This window comes from Aspergillus piperis (genome assembly GCF_003184755.1).
Source record: "Aspergillus piperis CBS 112811 unplaced genomic scaffold BO85scaffold_8, whole genome shotgun sequence".
NCBI lineage: Eukaryota > Fungi > Ascomycota > Eurotiomycetes > Eurotiales > Aspergillaceae > Aspergillus > Aspergillus piperis.
The window spans coordinates 1,116,236-1,134,187 of NW_020291598.1; the positions used below are offsets into that span (position 1 = coordinate 1,116,236).

The window sequence follows — 17,952 nt, forward strand, 5'->3', positions numbered from 1 at the left end:
TCTGGTGGGTCAGAGGGCTTCGAGAAACCGCGATGCGCCCATCCTGCAATCCTGCAGTCTGACACATACTCGGCAGTTTGCCACGAGGCCCCCCGCCGTGCATTAGCTTCGGCGGTTGGGCTAAACGGTTTTGCGAGGGCCAGTGATGGGCATCGGGCTGGCTGGGAGGTGGTGGACGGTAAGGCTAAGCAATCCTTCCAGAGCGCGGCAAGGCATGGGTTTGGGCGGTAGAGCTAAAATGCAGGGTGGCATTTGTCAGTGGTGACGACATGACTGGGGCGTGAATACGTCTTTATCTGACTCGTTGGGATCATGGCGTGGCTGAAACCAGAGGTGCTGTGGTGGCTCTTCTACGTGGTCATGGGTGTAGACATGTTAGGATGGAGTGGATTTGATCTCAAGAAAAGTCGTCATTAAACATGCCAGGATGTGTATGTATCCCAACTCGTATACTATCTATAACCCAGAGAGGGAGATGGTCCCCAAATCTAAGTAGAATAATGCATCTATCTGCATCCATCAGAAGTCTGCTTTAGCTATACTTCCCCATATTCCCATTTTACCTCTCAAGCTTCATCTAGACACCTCCAGCACCTCCAGCAATGAACAGCTTCTCGCGCTTCATGAACACACTCAGCACCACCACCAGCGCCGCCGCCACCATTGACAGAATGTACGAGTTGTTCAATGCCCTGACAATCGCCTCCAACACCTTATTCTTCGTTTCCTCACTAAGTCCGTCAAACAACTGAGACCCAGTACCTGTAATGGCCAACTCGACCTCGGACGAGGATACATTGGGCAAAACGGCCTTGATGCCCTCCACACTCTTGTTCAGGAACAGTGCATTGGCGATGGCCAGAGCGATCGTACACCCAGAGATCTGCGCACAGGTAATAAAACCTACCGCCGACGATGCCATATGTGGCTCGGCCACAGCCTGTGCAATGGAGAACGAAGCCTGCGAGAACAAGCCCACTCCAAACCCAATCAGCACCGTGTAGCCGTAGATGTGGGCGACTGAGGTCGTGAGACCCACGGTGTACATCAGCGCGCTACCAATCAAGCAGAGAATACCGCCAGCCAAGAACCACGGCATGTACAGTCCGTGGGTAGAGAGGATAGCGCCGTTGCCAATGACTGCCACGATCATCAGAATAATGAAGGGGAGCAGCCGGACACCCGACTCCAGGGCAGAGTCACCGCGCGTGAACTGGAAGAAGAGCGGGCACATGTAGACGGGAAGGAAGATGAGGGTACCGCCGGAAGCAGTCATGGCGAATAGGATGAGGATGGTGCGACTGCGGAGGAACTCGACGGGGAATAGACGGCGTTCCTTGGTGGTGAGGACAGGAATGCCCTGCTGGATACCGAGCAGGATGAAGAGCACACCCGAGCAGCAGAACAGACCGATGATCTTGGCTGAGTTCCAGGGATAAGTCGCACCACCAAAGGAAATAGCCATGACACCGGAGATGAAGGCGCCAATGGTCAGGATACCACCCAGATAGTCGATCTCGCGGGCACGGGCTCCCAGGCTGACACCGGGCCGGGGGTCCTTGTTGGGGAGCATGAAAAGGTAGACAGGGGCGCAAATCGCACCGATGCACAAGTTGATGTAGAAAGACCAGCGCCAGCCAGCAGAAGAGTCAGTGAAGGCACCTCCGATGATGGGACCCAGAACGGTGCCCACACCCCAGGTAAAACCGGCGCCACCGACATACGTAGGACGCTCTTGTATGGAGGTGGTCACGGCCAGCATGGTCATCAGACCGACGTACATGCCAGCACCGGAGAAGCCACAGATGGCACGACCGACAATGAAGGCATTCATGGTGGGTGCGGAGCCACAGACGGCGGACCCGATTTCGAAGATGGCGATGCAGATGATGTAGGTCCATTTGGCGTTGAACTGGGCAAAGATCTTACCCCAGACGAGGTTGGTCGAAGCAGCGCCGATCAGGAAGGCTACACTGATCCATGACAGCTTGGAGACGGCGTTGAAGTCCTCGACGATAGTGGGTTGGACGTTGGCGACGATAGTGTTGTCCAGGGCAAAGAGGAACTGCGAACTGTAGATGGCCGCCACGACAATGGCCCATTTCCAGCCTGTAATGTCGCGCGGAGGAGCTTCATCTTCCTTAGGAGCATCCATCTGCTGGTCCTCCGAGTCCAAGTTGGAAGCAGCGGATTTTTCAGAGAGTTGGCCCTCTTCCTTTTCCAAAGAAGGGTGGTTCATCGTGGCGTCGACAGCCATTGGGAGGGACAGAAGAAGGTAAAAGGGTCAACAAAAACACTTGTCTAAGGAACCACTGTACTCATCACTCTTCAAAATCATTTTCAAGAGAATAACAGTCCATCAGGGTATATAAAAGAAAGATAATCCATCGCAGCAGCCCGGACTCTCCCACCAGCCAGAACCGCCAATCCTTTGCAATCCTTTAGGGCCGGGGCCTCCCACCAGCCCTTAATGTCTCACCAAATTTCAGTCAGGCCCACGGTCTCTCCCACTGGCCTGCAGGGTCGGAGTAATCAGACACACTCATTCCTAAGCGGGCTGCAGCTTATTCTAGCCCCGTGGGATAGATTTTTAGTTTGCTTTAGTTCGTAATTGAGTTGACTTGTAGGCAATAATGCCGCCCGATATTAGTCACGGCGCCCAAGTCGTGATTCCTGCAGCTTTTAGCTCTACCGCCGGCGCCCACCAACAGCATCTCACCAATCAATTACGTGAGGTTGGGAAGAGGGAATTAGAGAAATAGATCGATGGTCGGATCATCCCTCACTTTATTCCTAATAGATGCTGCAGAGATGTCTGGGGTGTATAGCTCCGGGTGATTGTTAAGCATAGTGGGAGGAATTCATAGCTAACCATAAACATAGTGGTTCAAGGAGAAGGAGGTTGTTGGCCAATGATTGCAGCATATACTCTACATAATCCCTCGGAGGTCCTCTCAATCTAGGGACTTGAAATGTTTTGAGACTTTTGGGGAAATGTAATTCTATTTCATTATTATGATCATTATTCTATCGTGACTCATAATCGCATCTCTCTATGTGGGTATGGTACTTTTCGCTCTATCGAAGCAGCACATAATCTCCGCGCTCATTCATCACCGAAACCCAATCGCAATCTGATGTCCGACCTTTCCTTGCCTGCCAACACTCCTCCATTACTCGAGACGCCTCTGCCAGTGTTCCGACTGTGGCCTCCGCCGTCGTGAAGAGCTCCCGGAATGAAGGCCGTTGATCGGGCTGCGCTAAGCAGCCTACGATGCAAAATGGCCACACCACACTCGACAGGAGTCGCTGATCGCGAAGCATCTGGAACACAATAATGGCTTCGGAAACAGTTTGCGCAATCTCCGGCAGCTCGGGATGAGCCCCGGATAGCACAACGTGGAGATAGGCGATGGCTCCGAGCCCAAACGCCTTGTTAATGCTGCGGTGAGCCCGGGAACCACCCGGGGTGGCAGAGGAACCCCATGCTGATAGTGACCCTGGAGCGGACACTTGCTCGAGATCGGCGAGTTCCCGTCGTAGGTGCTCCTCCAATTGCCCACCACGCTGTGCTAATTCAATGATGCTGAGCTTACGAGCCGCCTCGGCCTCTTTCTTCCATCGATCCAGCGCGGAAACCTCTGAGATTAGGGCCATGATTGAGTTCCGACACCCCATTAGAATTTCTAGAGAAATCCCGAAATGGTCTAACATCTGCACATGATCAATTTCCAGAAAGGGAGCACGCCGGGTAGAAGCAGAAGCGATTATATCCAACGACACAAAAGAGCCAAGGAGGAGTTTCGCAGTACAGTCGTCTTCGGAGGACGGGCTCTGATTGTCCAGCGGTAAACTTGGGCAGACCTGACCAGATGCGTCATGAATTGTAGAAGACATCTGCATCTGTATGAATGCAGGCATCAGATTGCCGGCCAGCCGAAGAAGCCATTGCCAGTTCTTGGTTCCGCCAGCAAGTATCTGAACGAGCAAAGTCAGTATCTTCAATCGCACCGCATCATCAGGATGGACCATTTACCTCCCAATACAAAAGCTGAAGTATTGAAACGAGTCCCTCGAGATTGCGCGTAAATTGACTCTGTGCATTCCAGCTGAACGAGTCAGCCATGATGCACTGCATTCCCTGAAGGGCTAGGTCGTAATAGCCATCTTTGGTACGTAGCTGCGTCAGTCGTGCCGGGAGCTCACTTTGAGGAAGCGACGTCGAGAGCAAGTCGAGCTCACTGAGAGCCAGGCTGGCATAGTATGCGGGCTCGATGCGCCGCAAAAGTGAGAGAAGCCAGCCTCTTCCTTGTCGGTCTTGGGTATGGTAGAACGGATACTGGATGTAGAAGACCCGGTCCAAGTAGTGCATCAGTAACTCATCCTCGGACTTGCTTCCCGAAATTGGGTCAACAGGGGTCATGGGCCACGAGATGGTCTGTCCGCAGGTTGCAGCTGCAAGCATATGCATTCCCGACGTCGGTTGCAGGTTTGTCGGATCAGGAGACAAAGTAGGGTCTTTCTGTATGTGGGGACTATCCAGGGATGCGCTCCACATAAAGTCATCCAGATCCGACAGGGCGGTTTTACTCAAGGCCAAGCCAAAATCGTCCGATGTCACCATATCACCCCATGCAATCCCGGGCTCTTGCATTTCCAGCACGTTTGGGGTGAGGAGACCTTCTACAGACGAGGAGGGAGACGAAGGGTTCTGCGACCATTCCAACTGCTTGGAGAACGTGGCATAGTCCTCCTCAGGGAAGACCGAGGTGCCTCCAGGGGTGGGGAGCTGATTGAGAGGCATGGTGCTGCACGCCAGCGTACTATTATTCAGGGCAGCCGCATTACTGTCTCGGGTTAGACCCTGCATTTCGTCTTGGGCTACATTAAAGAAAGGATAGACTAGAGTAATCGATCTTAGTGCGGGTCCTTTGTTTGACATCTGTAGATGGAGACCCTTACCGCGGGCTGCTGGGCGAGTGGACAGAAGGAGCTTCTGTCTTCTCTTCCTTGACCGGGCTTGACTAACCATCTGCCGGAATTTCGAGGCTTGCTCATTCTGCAGGGCCCCATTGTCCATCCAGTACGGCCTCGGACCGTATCCGTGACACTCGAGATCCAAGGAAATGCATCGGCTGCATGTTGGGCGAGTCTCATCACATTTTTTCCGGCGTACACGACATGTCCAGCAACCATTGAGGCTTCGTGCGGCTGAAATAGGAAGCAGGGAATGTGAGTATGAGAGCCGGGATGTTGCGCACAGCAGAAAAGCACAAGCAAGAAAAAACAGCTGGGCTTACGGATTTTGGTGGCTGCAGCCATAATATGCAGTGCAATCTTGCTGGCTTGCTGGGAAGTTTGACAAGTGGTTAGGATCCGGTTGTTCAACATTCCATGGAACTTTCTCTCCGGATGAGGTTGCGGGTTTGTTCTATAGTATTATATATGCTCTAGCATGGCGTCGAGGGATTGGGGCCAAAAGATAGACAGATGGAGGCTGAAGCACCGAAAGTCGCTAACACCATGCAGTAGGCTCACTGGCCGATTGGGTAACTAGTTGGGTAATTGGCTGATGGCTGGATGAATGGACGGATGGGCTGTTCCTTCTGACTTTCGCCGCCATTGCAACGACTACTACGAGGTACTAATTTCAGTGCCTTCCTACCTGCCTGCCCAGACATGTACAACTGCAGGTCAGATTAGTTATACGAAGAAGAAAACCGAGCCTCGAATAGCCGGTTGAGTGAAGGGGCACCAGGTAGAATTGATTGCCTCCAATCTACGACCCATGGGAGAAGGCGAGAAGCTTTGACATGCGGCGCCATTCCAATGCCGAACGACCATGGCGACGATGGCATCATGGGTCCAGCCGGTAGAGCCAAGAGCTTTTACGATGTCCCCTCCCCCACCATCCTTCAGACCAGTGGGTCTGCAGAAAGGAAGAGCACCTCAATTCTCCGCGTGGCGTCCAGGCAAATCCTCGTGGGATCTCACCTTGCATGGCAGGGCCCCTGGTAATTTCCCACGTGAGTGACAGGATGGCTGCTGTCTGTCGTGGGTCTGAATGCATCCTGTATGGAGCGAACTTGGGCCGATGCTAACCTATCTGACGACACCCAGTTGCGTAAAACATGAACTTTTGCAAGGGGCGAAATTGGTTCTCTGGGTGCGAAATTTGATTCGGTGATGAATTGAAACACCCCGTAGTTTTTAGTGCTCACATGGCAATAGAACGGAGTCCAGTTTTCTTGACGGACAATACGCGAGGATCAGACGGGTTCTCTTAAAACGTTCGACTAGTTGTGAGACTACCATGGATACGGATAGTAGCCAAGAACGACAGTTGGCTTGGTGACAGCTCAAGTCCGAATCGTACCAGATTCCCACAAATTTACCCCTTTTATTTTTTTTTACCCATGTAAAGGTTAGATTCTGCTGAAAATTTCTTCGGCGCGGTACCTAGCAAACGGTCCAAGCAGTAGATGCCGGTGATCATGGCTAAATTTGTTGCAACGCCAGTCCTGATTTTCCTATGCCATTTTTGGGATGGTTCTAGAATTACTGCCGCGCATCAAGAAAGACTGTACGTGAGATCACCCTAAAAATCCTGGAGTGCGTCGGGTCGTGAGTAAGAGGGGTCCATAAACACTTTGGGATGTGATATTGCGAGGAATGGCGAGCAATCACAACGGGAAAATGGATCCCTATTCCAACCCCGGGAAGGATCGAGGCATGGGAGCGTCCGGAGGATTTTAATCCCACTCCTCCCACTGGTGGTGGATCTGGTGCCAGCTCTTTAGCCGTTCGCTTTGTTGGGGGTCCAAGCGCATATTCTTCACCAGGTCTTGGACCCGGACTGGGAGCAGTGGGCGTCCCCGATCGATCTGAGGTCAGCTTCAGTACGCAGCACTCATGTTCACACTAGTTAAGCGAACAATCCAATCGACCACTCCCATCCTCGGTGGGACAGTCCGAGTGGGCATTTGATCTGATGTCAGCTTCGCTGTGGGAGGTTCCGGCCGAGTTAAGCAAACACAGCCCAGCCAGTGGGAGCACCCGCGGGCATTTTCTTCTGCAGGTGGGATTGCCCGGTCGATCCCATGCTCCCTCTGTAGGCGCAGCAGGAGCATCGGAGCATCTAGAACCCCTTAATCAGCCCGGCGGTGGGATATCCCCATTATCAATGTTCCCCTAAGCGGTGGGAGTACCCGGCTCCGCGGTGGGTAAGTGGGAGTGTCCGGGGTTCCGGGGCAACGGATTAGAATCCCCCTTCTTCTGCTATTCTCCTTCATCTTCGTGTCCCCTCTGATGCTCGCCTTCGTCAGCAGCCACGTGTGCAGATTGTCCTCGCATGTCGGCAATTGACCTGATTACGAGGCGTTTCCTGCCCGCATCCGTGCATGATTCCTTGATCCCTCGGGACGGAAGTGCTTGTGAGTATGGCAGCGAATTGTCTGTAGATTCCATCAACCTAAGCTTATCAGTCAGCGAGGTCATTCATGTACTTGACTACTTGCTTGTGTCCTTTGAACGCACTACGGGATGAACTCATGTCCGTGAACTCTTGTTCCTCGAGACCTCTCTGGTCGGGCCGATACACCGTCCTGTAGAGTAAGACGCACCCAGATGATTCTAAATAAAGGTAACAGCCATCGGTATCGATGCCTAGATAGTTGTCTCAGCTAGGTTTCCGCCGTTACACCCGGTGATGTGATAATAGCTCGGATAAACGCGGTCAGAACCGAAGTTGTCAGCGCTCTTTGCCCCTCGAGAAACAGCTGGGCTTGTTTGGCTCTCGTTGGGCGTCAAGCGCCTTGGCTTGTAGCAGCAATGGGTGGACTAATAGCTTGCAGTGAAACCTTTGTTTCTATGGAGTCTCGTACCCTGGTTGCTTATGTAACCTACACATCCCTTTGTGTAACATTCTTATTCTGGATGATGCAGGTGCAATAAACGAATATTCTTTAGCGCAACCTGTATTCGCACAGTACTGATACGTAATGCCTTTGTTATTATTCTGTATTAGATACTTATTAGTTTTTTATACTATGTTGTGAACTTTGCGAATATAATGTATTCGAAGTCACTGACAGCAGTAGGTACGGGGACTACGGATGAACATTCAGTCTATCAGATTTAAGGTTGCTGATGATCCAGATTTATTGATAGATAGAAATCGGGTACGCGCATGTAGAGGGTGCCATAGAGTGCTATATCATGTAATTTTTGGATAGTCTGGATCAGGGGACCACAATGACTTGGTCGAGTTTTCTACAACTTCACACCTTCCTGTCCAGGTCGTTAGATCCATCACCCGAACGACCATCTCCCTGTTCACCTACGGCGGACGTCGTAGCATTCAATAGACACTTTCCATCAAAGCTTCCCTCAACCGATGTATCCTGACATGAACAGTCTGACAGGCCGCCAAAGTGAACCGTGGGGGCTGAATATAGAACCCGGCAAAACATAGTAGCGTACGACTCCAGAGGTCGCCACAACGAACACAGACCCCAAAGCTTCCAAGACACTAAAACTTCCAAGTGTATGTTTCATCGATTTCAGTAAAAGTGGGGACGCTTGGGTAACTAGTAAGCACAGAGGATTCCAGACCGCTTGCAAGCAAGACGAATGTATAGTCAACATCTCAAATACCCCATGTGGCATGACCGAAGGAGTGGATCTACATGCCTTGGGTGGATGACAGACGTCTTACTGTGTCTATACTAATTGTTAGCCTACCAGCTTGACCTTCAGAAAGAGTTTCTGCACCAATAAGAAATCGAAGTATGTCTACACTTATAGAAAATCACTCCCCATCCCACCCGGAAAGAGACCAAAAGTCGCATTTTATTTCCCCCAGCAAGCGCCACAACCACGTTTGGCTGACATTACAATGCCACAGTCAATCTAGTTTATACTAGTCTAGAGCACGATGTCTTGGGGATCCTTCCCGCCCCGTCGGAAGGGATGATCATATTTCCCAAATTATCGGATACTGAGATGGCAGAATTTTGGCCCGAAAATAGTGGGATAAGTCCTAGTAGTGTGAGTTGCAACTGGGACAACAAGACACCAAGCAAAGCCGGGTCCTCAGAGAGCGCCTCACCGACATAAAAGCTCTTTAGAGAGCTCAGGTGAAGGATTTGTCCGTTGGATCTGTATCAGCCCTAATTCGTCCCAGAGGGCCGGGGCCTAGTTTATCGTCCTCGCAATGATGGCAAACACGCCTTTAAATCCACTAATTGTGCAAGATGAGAAGTTGAGTAATGGCTCGCATGTATTACTAGATGTAGTAATTAATATGCCATCTAATTCGAATGAATATCTGTATTAGACGTGAAACACATCTCTGCTATCGAAGATGTGCCACCTGAGCCGGTGGGATAGTGTACTTGGATTTGAATGAGTCATGAAGATTAGAAAGAAACATTCTGTTGGCTTCGCCTTTGATTTAGTGCTGTTTCTCTGCGTAAGACTAGCTATTTCATTTGGCTGACTCTACCCCATTCCTGTTTGTTCTACGTTAGTTGCTACAGACGGAAGGCTATCAGATCCTCAATAGAAGCCTACCTGTTTCTGAAGAGACATGTACACATCTTCTAAGTCATCCTGTATCCCTTCATGAAATAGTACTAAAAGAGCCCTGTTTGAACAGAAATATATGCAACATCAACTGCCAGTCAGCTCAGCGTCAATTCTCACAAACCCACCGATAGTCAGTCCTGAGGCTGTTTTCAGTCCTTGCCATGGGATATACCCCTCTATAATCTTGAAAAGTAAAGACAAATTTCGACACATCAAATCAACGGTCGATTTCTTTCAATTGTTCTAGGTGCTGGACGGAAGAGTAAACCGATACTAGCGGCCCATGGATGAGAGGATTCAACGCAGCTACTCTACCTGCATAGTAGAATGATTGTGCAACTCTTCAAGGCTACTATGTCTACTTTTGACACTTGGACACAGCTTTAGTACTCGAAACGGGGTATACAATTTGGAAAGAATAAAAGTAGGTTGATAAGAGCATGATGCGACAACTCAGGGAAGTGTCTTGCAGAACTTGAATTGCTATCTGCTATCTTCACATATACTTTAGTGATTGACCCAGACTGTCTTCCATTGTTGAACCCTGTTCAGAGTCTAACATATCCGGGCTCTGTTAGCTACGTAATAGAGCAGCGTGTATCTGGCGTCCGAGCCATTAAAGCAAGGGTTTGTCAATACTATTGTCACTAATCTAGATGGCCTCCTTTGGCACTGTGATGATCCCTTTCACGTCCTTCTTTCCAGAACCTGCCAAAACCTTGTTAGTTCTCTCAAAGTAGATGAATCTTTTTAAACCTGGCTACTGATTAGATCTTATAACCATTATGAGCATCAAACATTGAGATTGATTGCACTAGACTTGTCTCCCTGCCGAGAAGATATCCTTATATCCATAGATAAAAGAGTTCTTCCCAGTTGTAATCTCTATATGATCCTAGACAACATTCAATAGTAACAATCATAAATTTAACGCTTTTCTTACAGTCATATTCGACAGTCCAAAATCTTCGTTTCCAACACGATACTTTGTCCACTCTGCCTTGCAGAGGTAGATATGTACCACTAGTGTCTCCTTTACCCAACGGCGTCATCCTTTATCTCCATCTTTTGTCTATTATTTTATCTTGAGCAACTTTCTCCCCCGGCTTCGCTGTATTTTGCCATTGATGCTATGGTGATCAGGTGTCATGTTTTCTTCATCAGTCCGGAATGTATCTGGACATATATAAGCCAGTAAATGAAATAGTCAATTTTCTACTTGGTCCGCCCCGGTATGCTCGTGCTTGATCTTGTGTATTTGCAACAAGGAGATGGCTATTTCAGCAGTAAGCTCTCTATGGCTTTCCTAATCATTTGCTAGAAATATTCACAAAGTTCGAGAAAACCTCGTATCACCTAGGGTTCCTTTCTGATTCTTTGGCACATTCTTTAGAAATTGTGGTACGATACCTTGAAGGTGTGATAAATCTCCTCTTGTTAATACATTCCACAATCTGTCGGTGCTTCTAATTCATGGTCGAGCAATTATGCAATCAACTTGGTCGTGATGAAACTTCTATAGGACACTTCACTCTCACTTCTATAGCAGAAAATTGAGCGTTTGTCAGTTCCTGTTACAGACCCTCTTCCGATGCAAGATGTCCATATATTTGTTAATGTCTCTTTTGTCATGATTCACCACTGCATCGAATCTGTCTGCCAAAATGGACTGTATCCTCATTTCCGGATGTTTGACGGCCGATGAGATGGCCGATGAGAGTTCTTCAAACAGAGCATGGACCTTTTACATGAGAACTTTTTAGCGGCAATGAATAAGTATCAATCATGCCGGGGTTTATATGATTTTCCAGGTGTTTCACTACCTGGTAGAGGTACTCATAACGGCCTTGTAGTAGAAATACTTACTGCTACCAAACCTAGATACTGTAAAAAACTGACAGAAATACAGTTGCATTCAGGATGTCTTGTTCGACGGTAACGCATCTCTCGTAAAATACTCGCGTAAATGGATAGAGGTTTGAAGCTTACTAAGATACAACGCCTAGATGTCTTCGTTATATTCAAGAAACATATGTGTTCCACGCTGTCCGAATATTTTTCTGAGCTCTAGCTAATCTTCCAGAATCAGTATATATGCAAACTGTAAGAGAGTGTCCTGTTATGGTGACAATGTACGCTCCACTTAGATCTTGTAATGTGGGATTGTGAGAGCCGAGCTCTTTAAGAGACATAACAGTCTCGAGAGAGCCTATAGATGTGATATGTGTATATTCGGGCTTGTAACCCGTTACGATTGTCTAGCCCATTGTTGTGATCACCTGTTTGCGGCGAATCCAATATAGAATAGTAGAGAGTATGTCTCTTAGTTCTGTTATCAAAAGTAAAGACTGAACTAAATAAAGGATTTTGACGGGTCATAAATCAAACCACTTTTCAAACTACGGCCAGGTACATTCATTTTGAATTCTTTTGACACCTTTGTACGGAAGAGAGCCTATCATTTGGCCTGCATGAAAAGCGAATGTGTTCTAACAGGAACATATATAGTGGCAGCAACGAACATAGCGAGTATTATGCTGTTATTTTTAGTATCCTTAGTACAGTCACCCATATACAGAATACTAGGCTATTGGGATGCGGCGTTGGAATGTGATGTCGATGCCAGAGGTCTCTATCTATTGCATGCTTGATAATAGTGCCGCTGCAGCTCTGCAATAAATGCAGGCATAAGTACTCCGTTCAGCATTAGCACTGGATTATGAGAAAGCTACAACCACCCCAATTGGGAATAATGCATCAGACGGACTTGACGGATAAAGGCCTGGCCAGAGCAGTCTATACCGAATAGGGACTAACGCAAGCAGTGGTGCAGGGATCAGCAGCATATTACTCTATCGGGCGAGAAAATACCTGACGTAATCCAGGCCGACCAACGAAAAGCCAGGAAATGAAAATAGAGGGGCGGTATCGGCCACCGGTGACGTACTGGATGTGACTCAAGTCCTGAATGGGGAAGAAAGTGTAGCAAGTCCTAGCAACGGCCTCAGGAGGGCCGTTCTCCAACCTTAGTCAACGTTATGATTCAAGTTACGCAGCCCTTCAGATACGGTTGCCAGGACACTTGGAGACTGCTAATCGAAATCATCCAATGATAATGGTTCCACGGTCGAAGTGGAAAGGCGATTATCAATCGTTGGCATCTCGACGCGAGCCATTGAAGACGCTATCATCTATCCGAGAAATGCCCCCCTGCCGATGTCGGGTTGAACTAAACCCAAGTGTTCACTAGCAGGGGGTGGTGAACCCTAGACACAAACCCTTCTGACTGGGATTTGAAAAAGGCTAAAAGCCCTCGGTAGCAGCGATAGGATGGATAAACGAAGATCTACCAGCAAAATGCACTTCCACCTCAGCCACCTGTACCAAGAATGGCACATTCGTTGTCGCTGGCATACTCGCATACTCTTTCAGTGGCAAATCCACGTAGCCCGTCACCGCCCATGAATAGCGCCCCAAGGCAGCCTGTAGGCAAAGCATGGAGTAGACCTTAATAATGGAAATGACTACAGGACATTGGTTGACCCTGTTGGAGACTGGGGAATGATCCTCACGCTGAGCAATTGGGGCCGCCGGATGCGCAGTTCACGGTCCAGGTTCCCCACAAGAGGGAGTGTGAGCCATTTCCAGCAGGCGAAAAAAGAGGGTGAAAATTTCGTCGTTGCCGCAGAAAGAAGAGCAGAAGGGAGGGACCGGCCGAGGAGTCTCCAGTTGCATTGCCCGCGAATCATCATTGCGCTGACCGCCCGGCTTTTTTTAATCTCCGCCCACTTTTCTCTTTCTCCTGGCAACCTATGACTCTTCCCTGCCTCCCTCAACAACGTCTCTACATTTAAATCCATCTGTGACTCATTCGCTAGCCTCGCTTGTTAGTCTTCTTCCTATATCTATCTTGCTTTGCTCTCATTCAACGCTGGTTGCTCAATACTGACCATCAACCTCACTAGAGCCATCTGCCGTCTTAACTATATACTACCGATCTATCTGCGTGCTACCCCACCATCAAGTCTTTCACAATGTGCCCCGGTGCAGACCACGAGCCCAATGGGCAGGCCAACGCTGCCAATGGCCGCAACGGTATGTTTCTAGCTTTCAAACAGATGAATTGTAAGTGCCTATACTAATCAATACCCTTCAGGTGAACACCCCGGCTTCACTGCCGTCGAGACTCGCCAGAACCCCCACCCCTCCGTCTCTCGGAACCCCTATGGCCACAACGTCGGTGTCACCGACTTCCTGAGCAACGTCTCTCGCTTCCAGATTATCGAGAGTACCCTGCGTGAGGGTGAACAGTTCGCCAACGCTTTCTTCGACACTGAGAAGAAGATTGAAATCGCCAAGGCCCTCGATGAATTCGGTGTTGACTACGTGAGTCATACCCCGGTGGATCTTCACAATACCGGAGAGAGCGTGCACTGACCACCACTCTAGATTGAGCTCACCAGCCCTTGCGCTTCCGAGCAGTCGAGAAAGGACTGTGAGGCCATTTGCAAGCTTGGCCTCAAGGCTAAGGTATGTTATACCTGTCTACCGCGTGTTGTGCGTCATCCGGCTAATGTTCGAATCAGATCCTGACCCACATCCGTTGCCACATGGACGATGCTCGCATTGCCGTCGAGACCGGTGTCGATGGAGTGTAAGTGCTGATTGTCCTGCATATTCCATGTTCGACTGCTAACAATTTCGGACAGTGATGTTGTTATTGGAACCTCCTCTTACCTCCGTGAGCACTCCCACGGCAAGGACATGACCTACATCAAGAACACCGCCATCGAAGTCATCGAATTCGTCAAGTCCAAGGGTATTGAGATCCGTTTCTCCAGTGAGGACTCTTTCCGCTCTGATCTCGTCGACCTCCTGTCCATCTACTCGGCCGTCGACAAGGTCGGTGTTAACCGTGTCGGTATCGCCGATACCGTCGGCTGCGCTTCCCCCCGTCAGGTCTACGAGCTCGTCCGTGTCCTGAGAGGTGTTGTCAGCTGTGACATCGAGACCCACTTCCACAACGACACTGGTTGTGCTATTGCCAACGCTTACTGTGCCCTGGAGGCTGGTGCCACTCACATCGATACCTCCGTCCTTGGTATCGGTGAGCGTAACGGTATCACTCCCCTCGGTGGTCTCATGGCCCGCATGATGGTTGCCGACCCCGAGTACGTCAAGGGCAAGTACAGGCTGGAGAAGCTCAAGGATATCGAGGACCTTGTTGCCGAGGCCGTTGAGGTCAACATCCCCTTCAACAACTACATCACCGGTTTCTGCGCTTTCACCCACAAGGCCGGTATCCACGCCAAGGCCATCCTCAACAACCCCAGCACCTACGAGATTATCAACCCCGCCGACTTCGGCATGTCTCGTTATGTCCACTTCGCTTCTCGTCTGACCGGCTGGAACGCCATCAAGTCGCGTGCCCAGCAGCTCAAGATCGAGATGACCGATGACCAGTACAAGGAGTGCACGGCCAAGATCAAGGCTCTGGCCGATATCCGCCCCATTGCTGTCGATGATGCCGACAGTATCATCCGTGCCTACTACCGCAACCTCAAGCTGGGCGAGAACAAGCCCCTCCTGGACCTCACGGCCGACGAGCAGGCTCAGTTCGCTGCCAAGGAGAAGGAGCTTGCCGCTCAGGCTTCTGCCTAAGTATGGGATCGAAAGTGGTCTCCGACGTTGGCTTTTCTTCTAATTATGCATTTATTCCGACTGGGATAGACGTCTATATCCTTATTAGAGCTTCGATGTTTTCTATTTTCTTACTCTTTTAGCGGCTCCCTTGGCGGAGGACGTTCTTGTTTTGCGTTTGCTGGTTTCATGAATGGATGTTTATGTGTTCTCAGGATGGTTTCTTTGATTTCCACGGGGTTTTCAAAAGTTGTTCCTTGTCTCTGATGGAAAAAAGGGAGGGGGGGCCGGTGTTAGGACAGCCCTTGGTCCTCGCGTGGGACCGTGTACATACGCAGAATTTCGATGCCATATGCATCTATCCTACATAATACAGGATATACCAAAGTTAAAAGTGTGGCTGCAATATATCTAGTAAGATTAATTGGAATTGATTGGTGTAACAGAAGCAAAGGGGGGATGTGAATCCATTCGGAGTGTCAAATCTAGTACTAGACTAGATTGTCATGAGGAGAAGCGCATGCGGGAACCGAGGCAGTTTCCCGACTGCCCGTCCGCGGCCAGTCAAGTCGTTCTTATCGCCCCCGGCTCCGGTTTCCTGCATCATCCGACCCCATCGACCTTCCTTCACTTCCCCAGTCTTTCTCTTCTCCCTCAGTCTGGAGGTCGTCGTGCCCTTACCCCGACCCGGCTTTATTTCTATTGCCTACAACTATGGCATCTTCTTTACTTCCCGTCGCCCTGCAGAATAAATTGCTGGGCTACAGCAGGGCCCCCAGCACCCAACTGGCGGCGGCACATCTGGACTTGTGAGTGGCCGAGCAGCTTAACATTATCCCCGCGTAACGGCGGACGATCGCTCGCTCGTCTGACGTTTGTTTCCTGGAGCTATGTACTAATCTGTTAATCACCGGGCGATTAGTCTTCGAAATATCGTTTTTGTCCTCTTTATCCTTCGCTACGTTCGCAAGACATTCTATTCATTGCGCGGTTATGGCATCTTCGGCAGCATCCGTAATGCCTACGCCGCCGTCCGTCTCTTCTTCTATTCCGTCTTTCTGCGATTCCCCGGCGTCCGCGGCCAGGTTGATAAGCAGGTTTCCACCGCTATTGAGAATCTCGAATCGAAACTCGTCGCGTCTGGGCCTGGTGTTAATCGGTATCTGAATCTTCCCAAGGAAGGATGGACCGCGGAACAGGTTCGCGCTGAGCTCGACAAGCTGGCGAATATGGAACATACACGCTGGGAAGATGGCCGTGTCAGTGGTGCTGTCTATCACGGTGGCCAGGACCTGTTGAAGCTGCAGGCAGAAGCGTTCGGACAGTTTGGTGTTGCCAACCCCATCCATCCTGATGTGTTCCCTGGTGTTCGGAAGATGGAAGCCGAAGTCGTAGCTATGGTAATGACTTCCCGGGAAATTCACGAGTCTGTGGCTTACTTGATTTAGGTTCTGGCGTTGTTCAATGCCCCGTCCGATGGCGCGGGTGTCACTACAAGTGGCGGTACGGAGTCGATCATCATGGCATGCTTGGGTGCGCGCCAGAAGGCTTTCCTCGAGCGTGGCGTAAAGGAACCGGAAATGTGGGTGGCTACTCCTATACATACCCTGCTTATCTACTGACACGCCCGTAGGATCATTCCTGATACTGCTCATGCTGCCTTCATCAAAGCCTGCAACTACTTCAAGATCAAGCTCCATCGTGTTCCCTGCCCGGCTCCCGAGTACAAGGTGGACATTCCCTCCGTGCGTCGCCTGATTAACTCGAACACTGTCTTGATTGTTGGCTCGGCACCCAACTTCCCTCATGGAATTGTTGATGACATCCCAGCTCTGTCTCGTCTCGCGACGTCTTACAAGATCCCTCTGCATGTTGACTGCTGCCTTGGTTCCTTTGTTGTTGCCTTTCTGAAGAAGGCAGGCTTTGCGTCACCCTATGAAGAGGAAGGTGGCTTTGATTTCCGCCTTCCCGGAGTGACTAGCATCAGTGTGGACACACACAAGTATGGATTTGCACCCAAGGGTAACTCGGTGCTCTTGTATCGCAACAAGGCCTACCGCAGCTACCAATACTTCATCTACCCAGACTGGTCCGGTGGTGTTTATGCATCCCCATCTGTCGCGGGTTCCCGTCCTGGTGCCCTGATTGCCGGATGTTGGGCCAGTTTGATGAGTGTTGGCGAGTCTGGCTACATCAAGAGCTGCTTGGACATCATGGGCGCCGCCAAGAAGTTCGAATCCTCCATCAAAGAGCACTCAGTTCTGTCGAAGAGCTTGGACATCGTGGGAAAGCCCATGGTCAGCGTTGTTGCGTTCTACAGCAAGAATGATGCCGTTGATATTTACGATATTGCGGACAGCCTTTCTGCCAAGGGCTGGCATCTCAATGCGCTTCAATCGCCCCCGGCGATCCATGTCGCGTTCACCGTCCCCACGGCCGCTGCTGTGGATGCACTTACCACCGACCTGGTCGTGGCTGTGGAGGCGGAGTTGGCCAAGGCGGAAGAGAGGAAGCAGCAAGGCAAGGCATATGTTGTTAAGCGTGGAGACACTGCAGCCCTGTACGGTGTGGCCGGCAGCATGCCGGACAAGAGTATTGTCAGCCGCCTGGCCGAGGGCTTCCTGGATACCCTGTACAAAGCTTAGATTGTTCAGAAAGGCCCGCACTGTCCATATGGGTTGAAAAGCGTATAAGTCTAGGAATTGCAAATAGCGGACAATTGGT

General features: G+C 50.1%; 4 protein-coding genes across 4 annotated transcripts; 2 read left to right on the forward strand and 2 right to left on the reverse strand.

The window, feature by feature from the left end:
- Window positions 1–390: 390 nt before the first annotated feature.
- On the reverse strand, window positions 391–2,280 carry BO85DRAFT_449186 (putative MFS drug efflux transporter). Its single transcript, XM_025660109.1, has one exon. The coding sequence runs from the start codon at window positions 2,255–2,257 to the stop codon at window positions 578–580; it is 1,680 nt and encodes a 559-aa protein (XP_025516005.1). The 5' UTR covers window positions 2,258–2,280; the 3' UTR covers window positions 391–577.
- Window positions 2,281–3,078: 798 nt separating this feature from the next.
- On the reverse strand, window positions 3,079–5,322 carry BO85DRAFT_420571 (Zn(II)2Cys6 transcription factor; the record flags this gene model as incomplete). Its single annotated transcript, XM_025657895.1, has 4 exons — window positions 3,079–3,978; window positions 4,037–4,902; window positions 4,957–5,211; window positions 5,301–5,322. 4 exons carry the CDS (start codon window positions 5,320–5,322, stop codon window positions 3,079–3,081), a joined length of 2,043 nt encoding a protein of 680 aa, XP_025516006.1.
- An 8,185-nt stretch (window positions 5,323–13,507) lies between these two features.
- On the forward strand, window positions 13,508–15,627 carry hcsA (homocitrate synthase). The gene is made up of 5 exons (XM_025660110.1): window positions 13,508–13,683; window positions 13,745–13,974; window positions 14,038–14,118; window positions 14,175–14,242; window positions 14,298–15,627. The coding sequence occupies exons 1-5, from the start codon at window positions 13,623–13,625 to the stop codon at window positions 15,247–15,249; spliced, it is 1,392 nt and encodes a 463-aa protein (XP_025516007.1). The 5' UTR covers window positions 13,508–13,622; the 3' UTR covers window positions 15,250–15,627.
- A 315-nt stretch (window positions 15,628–15,942) lies between these two features.
- Window positions 15,943–17,873, forward strand: BO85DRAFT_370797 (sphinganine-1-phosphate aldolase DPL1; the record flags this gene model as incomplete). Its single annotated transcript, XM_025655973.1, has 4 exons — window positions 15,943–16,037; window positions 16,151–16,628; window positions 16,677–16,810; window positions 16,862–17,873. The coding sequence occupies 4 exons, from the start codon at window positions 15,943–15,945 to the stop codon at window positions 17,871–17,873; spliced, it is 1,719 nt and encodes a 572-aa protein (XP_025516008.1).
- Window positions 17,874–17,952: the final 79 nt, after the last annotated feature.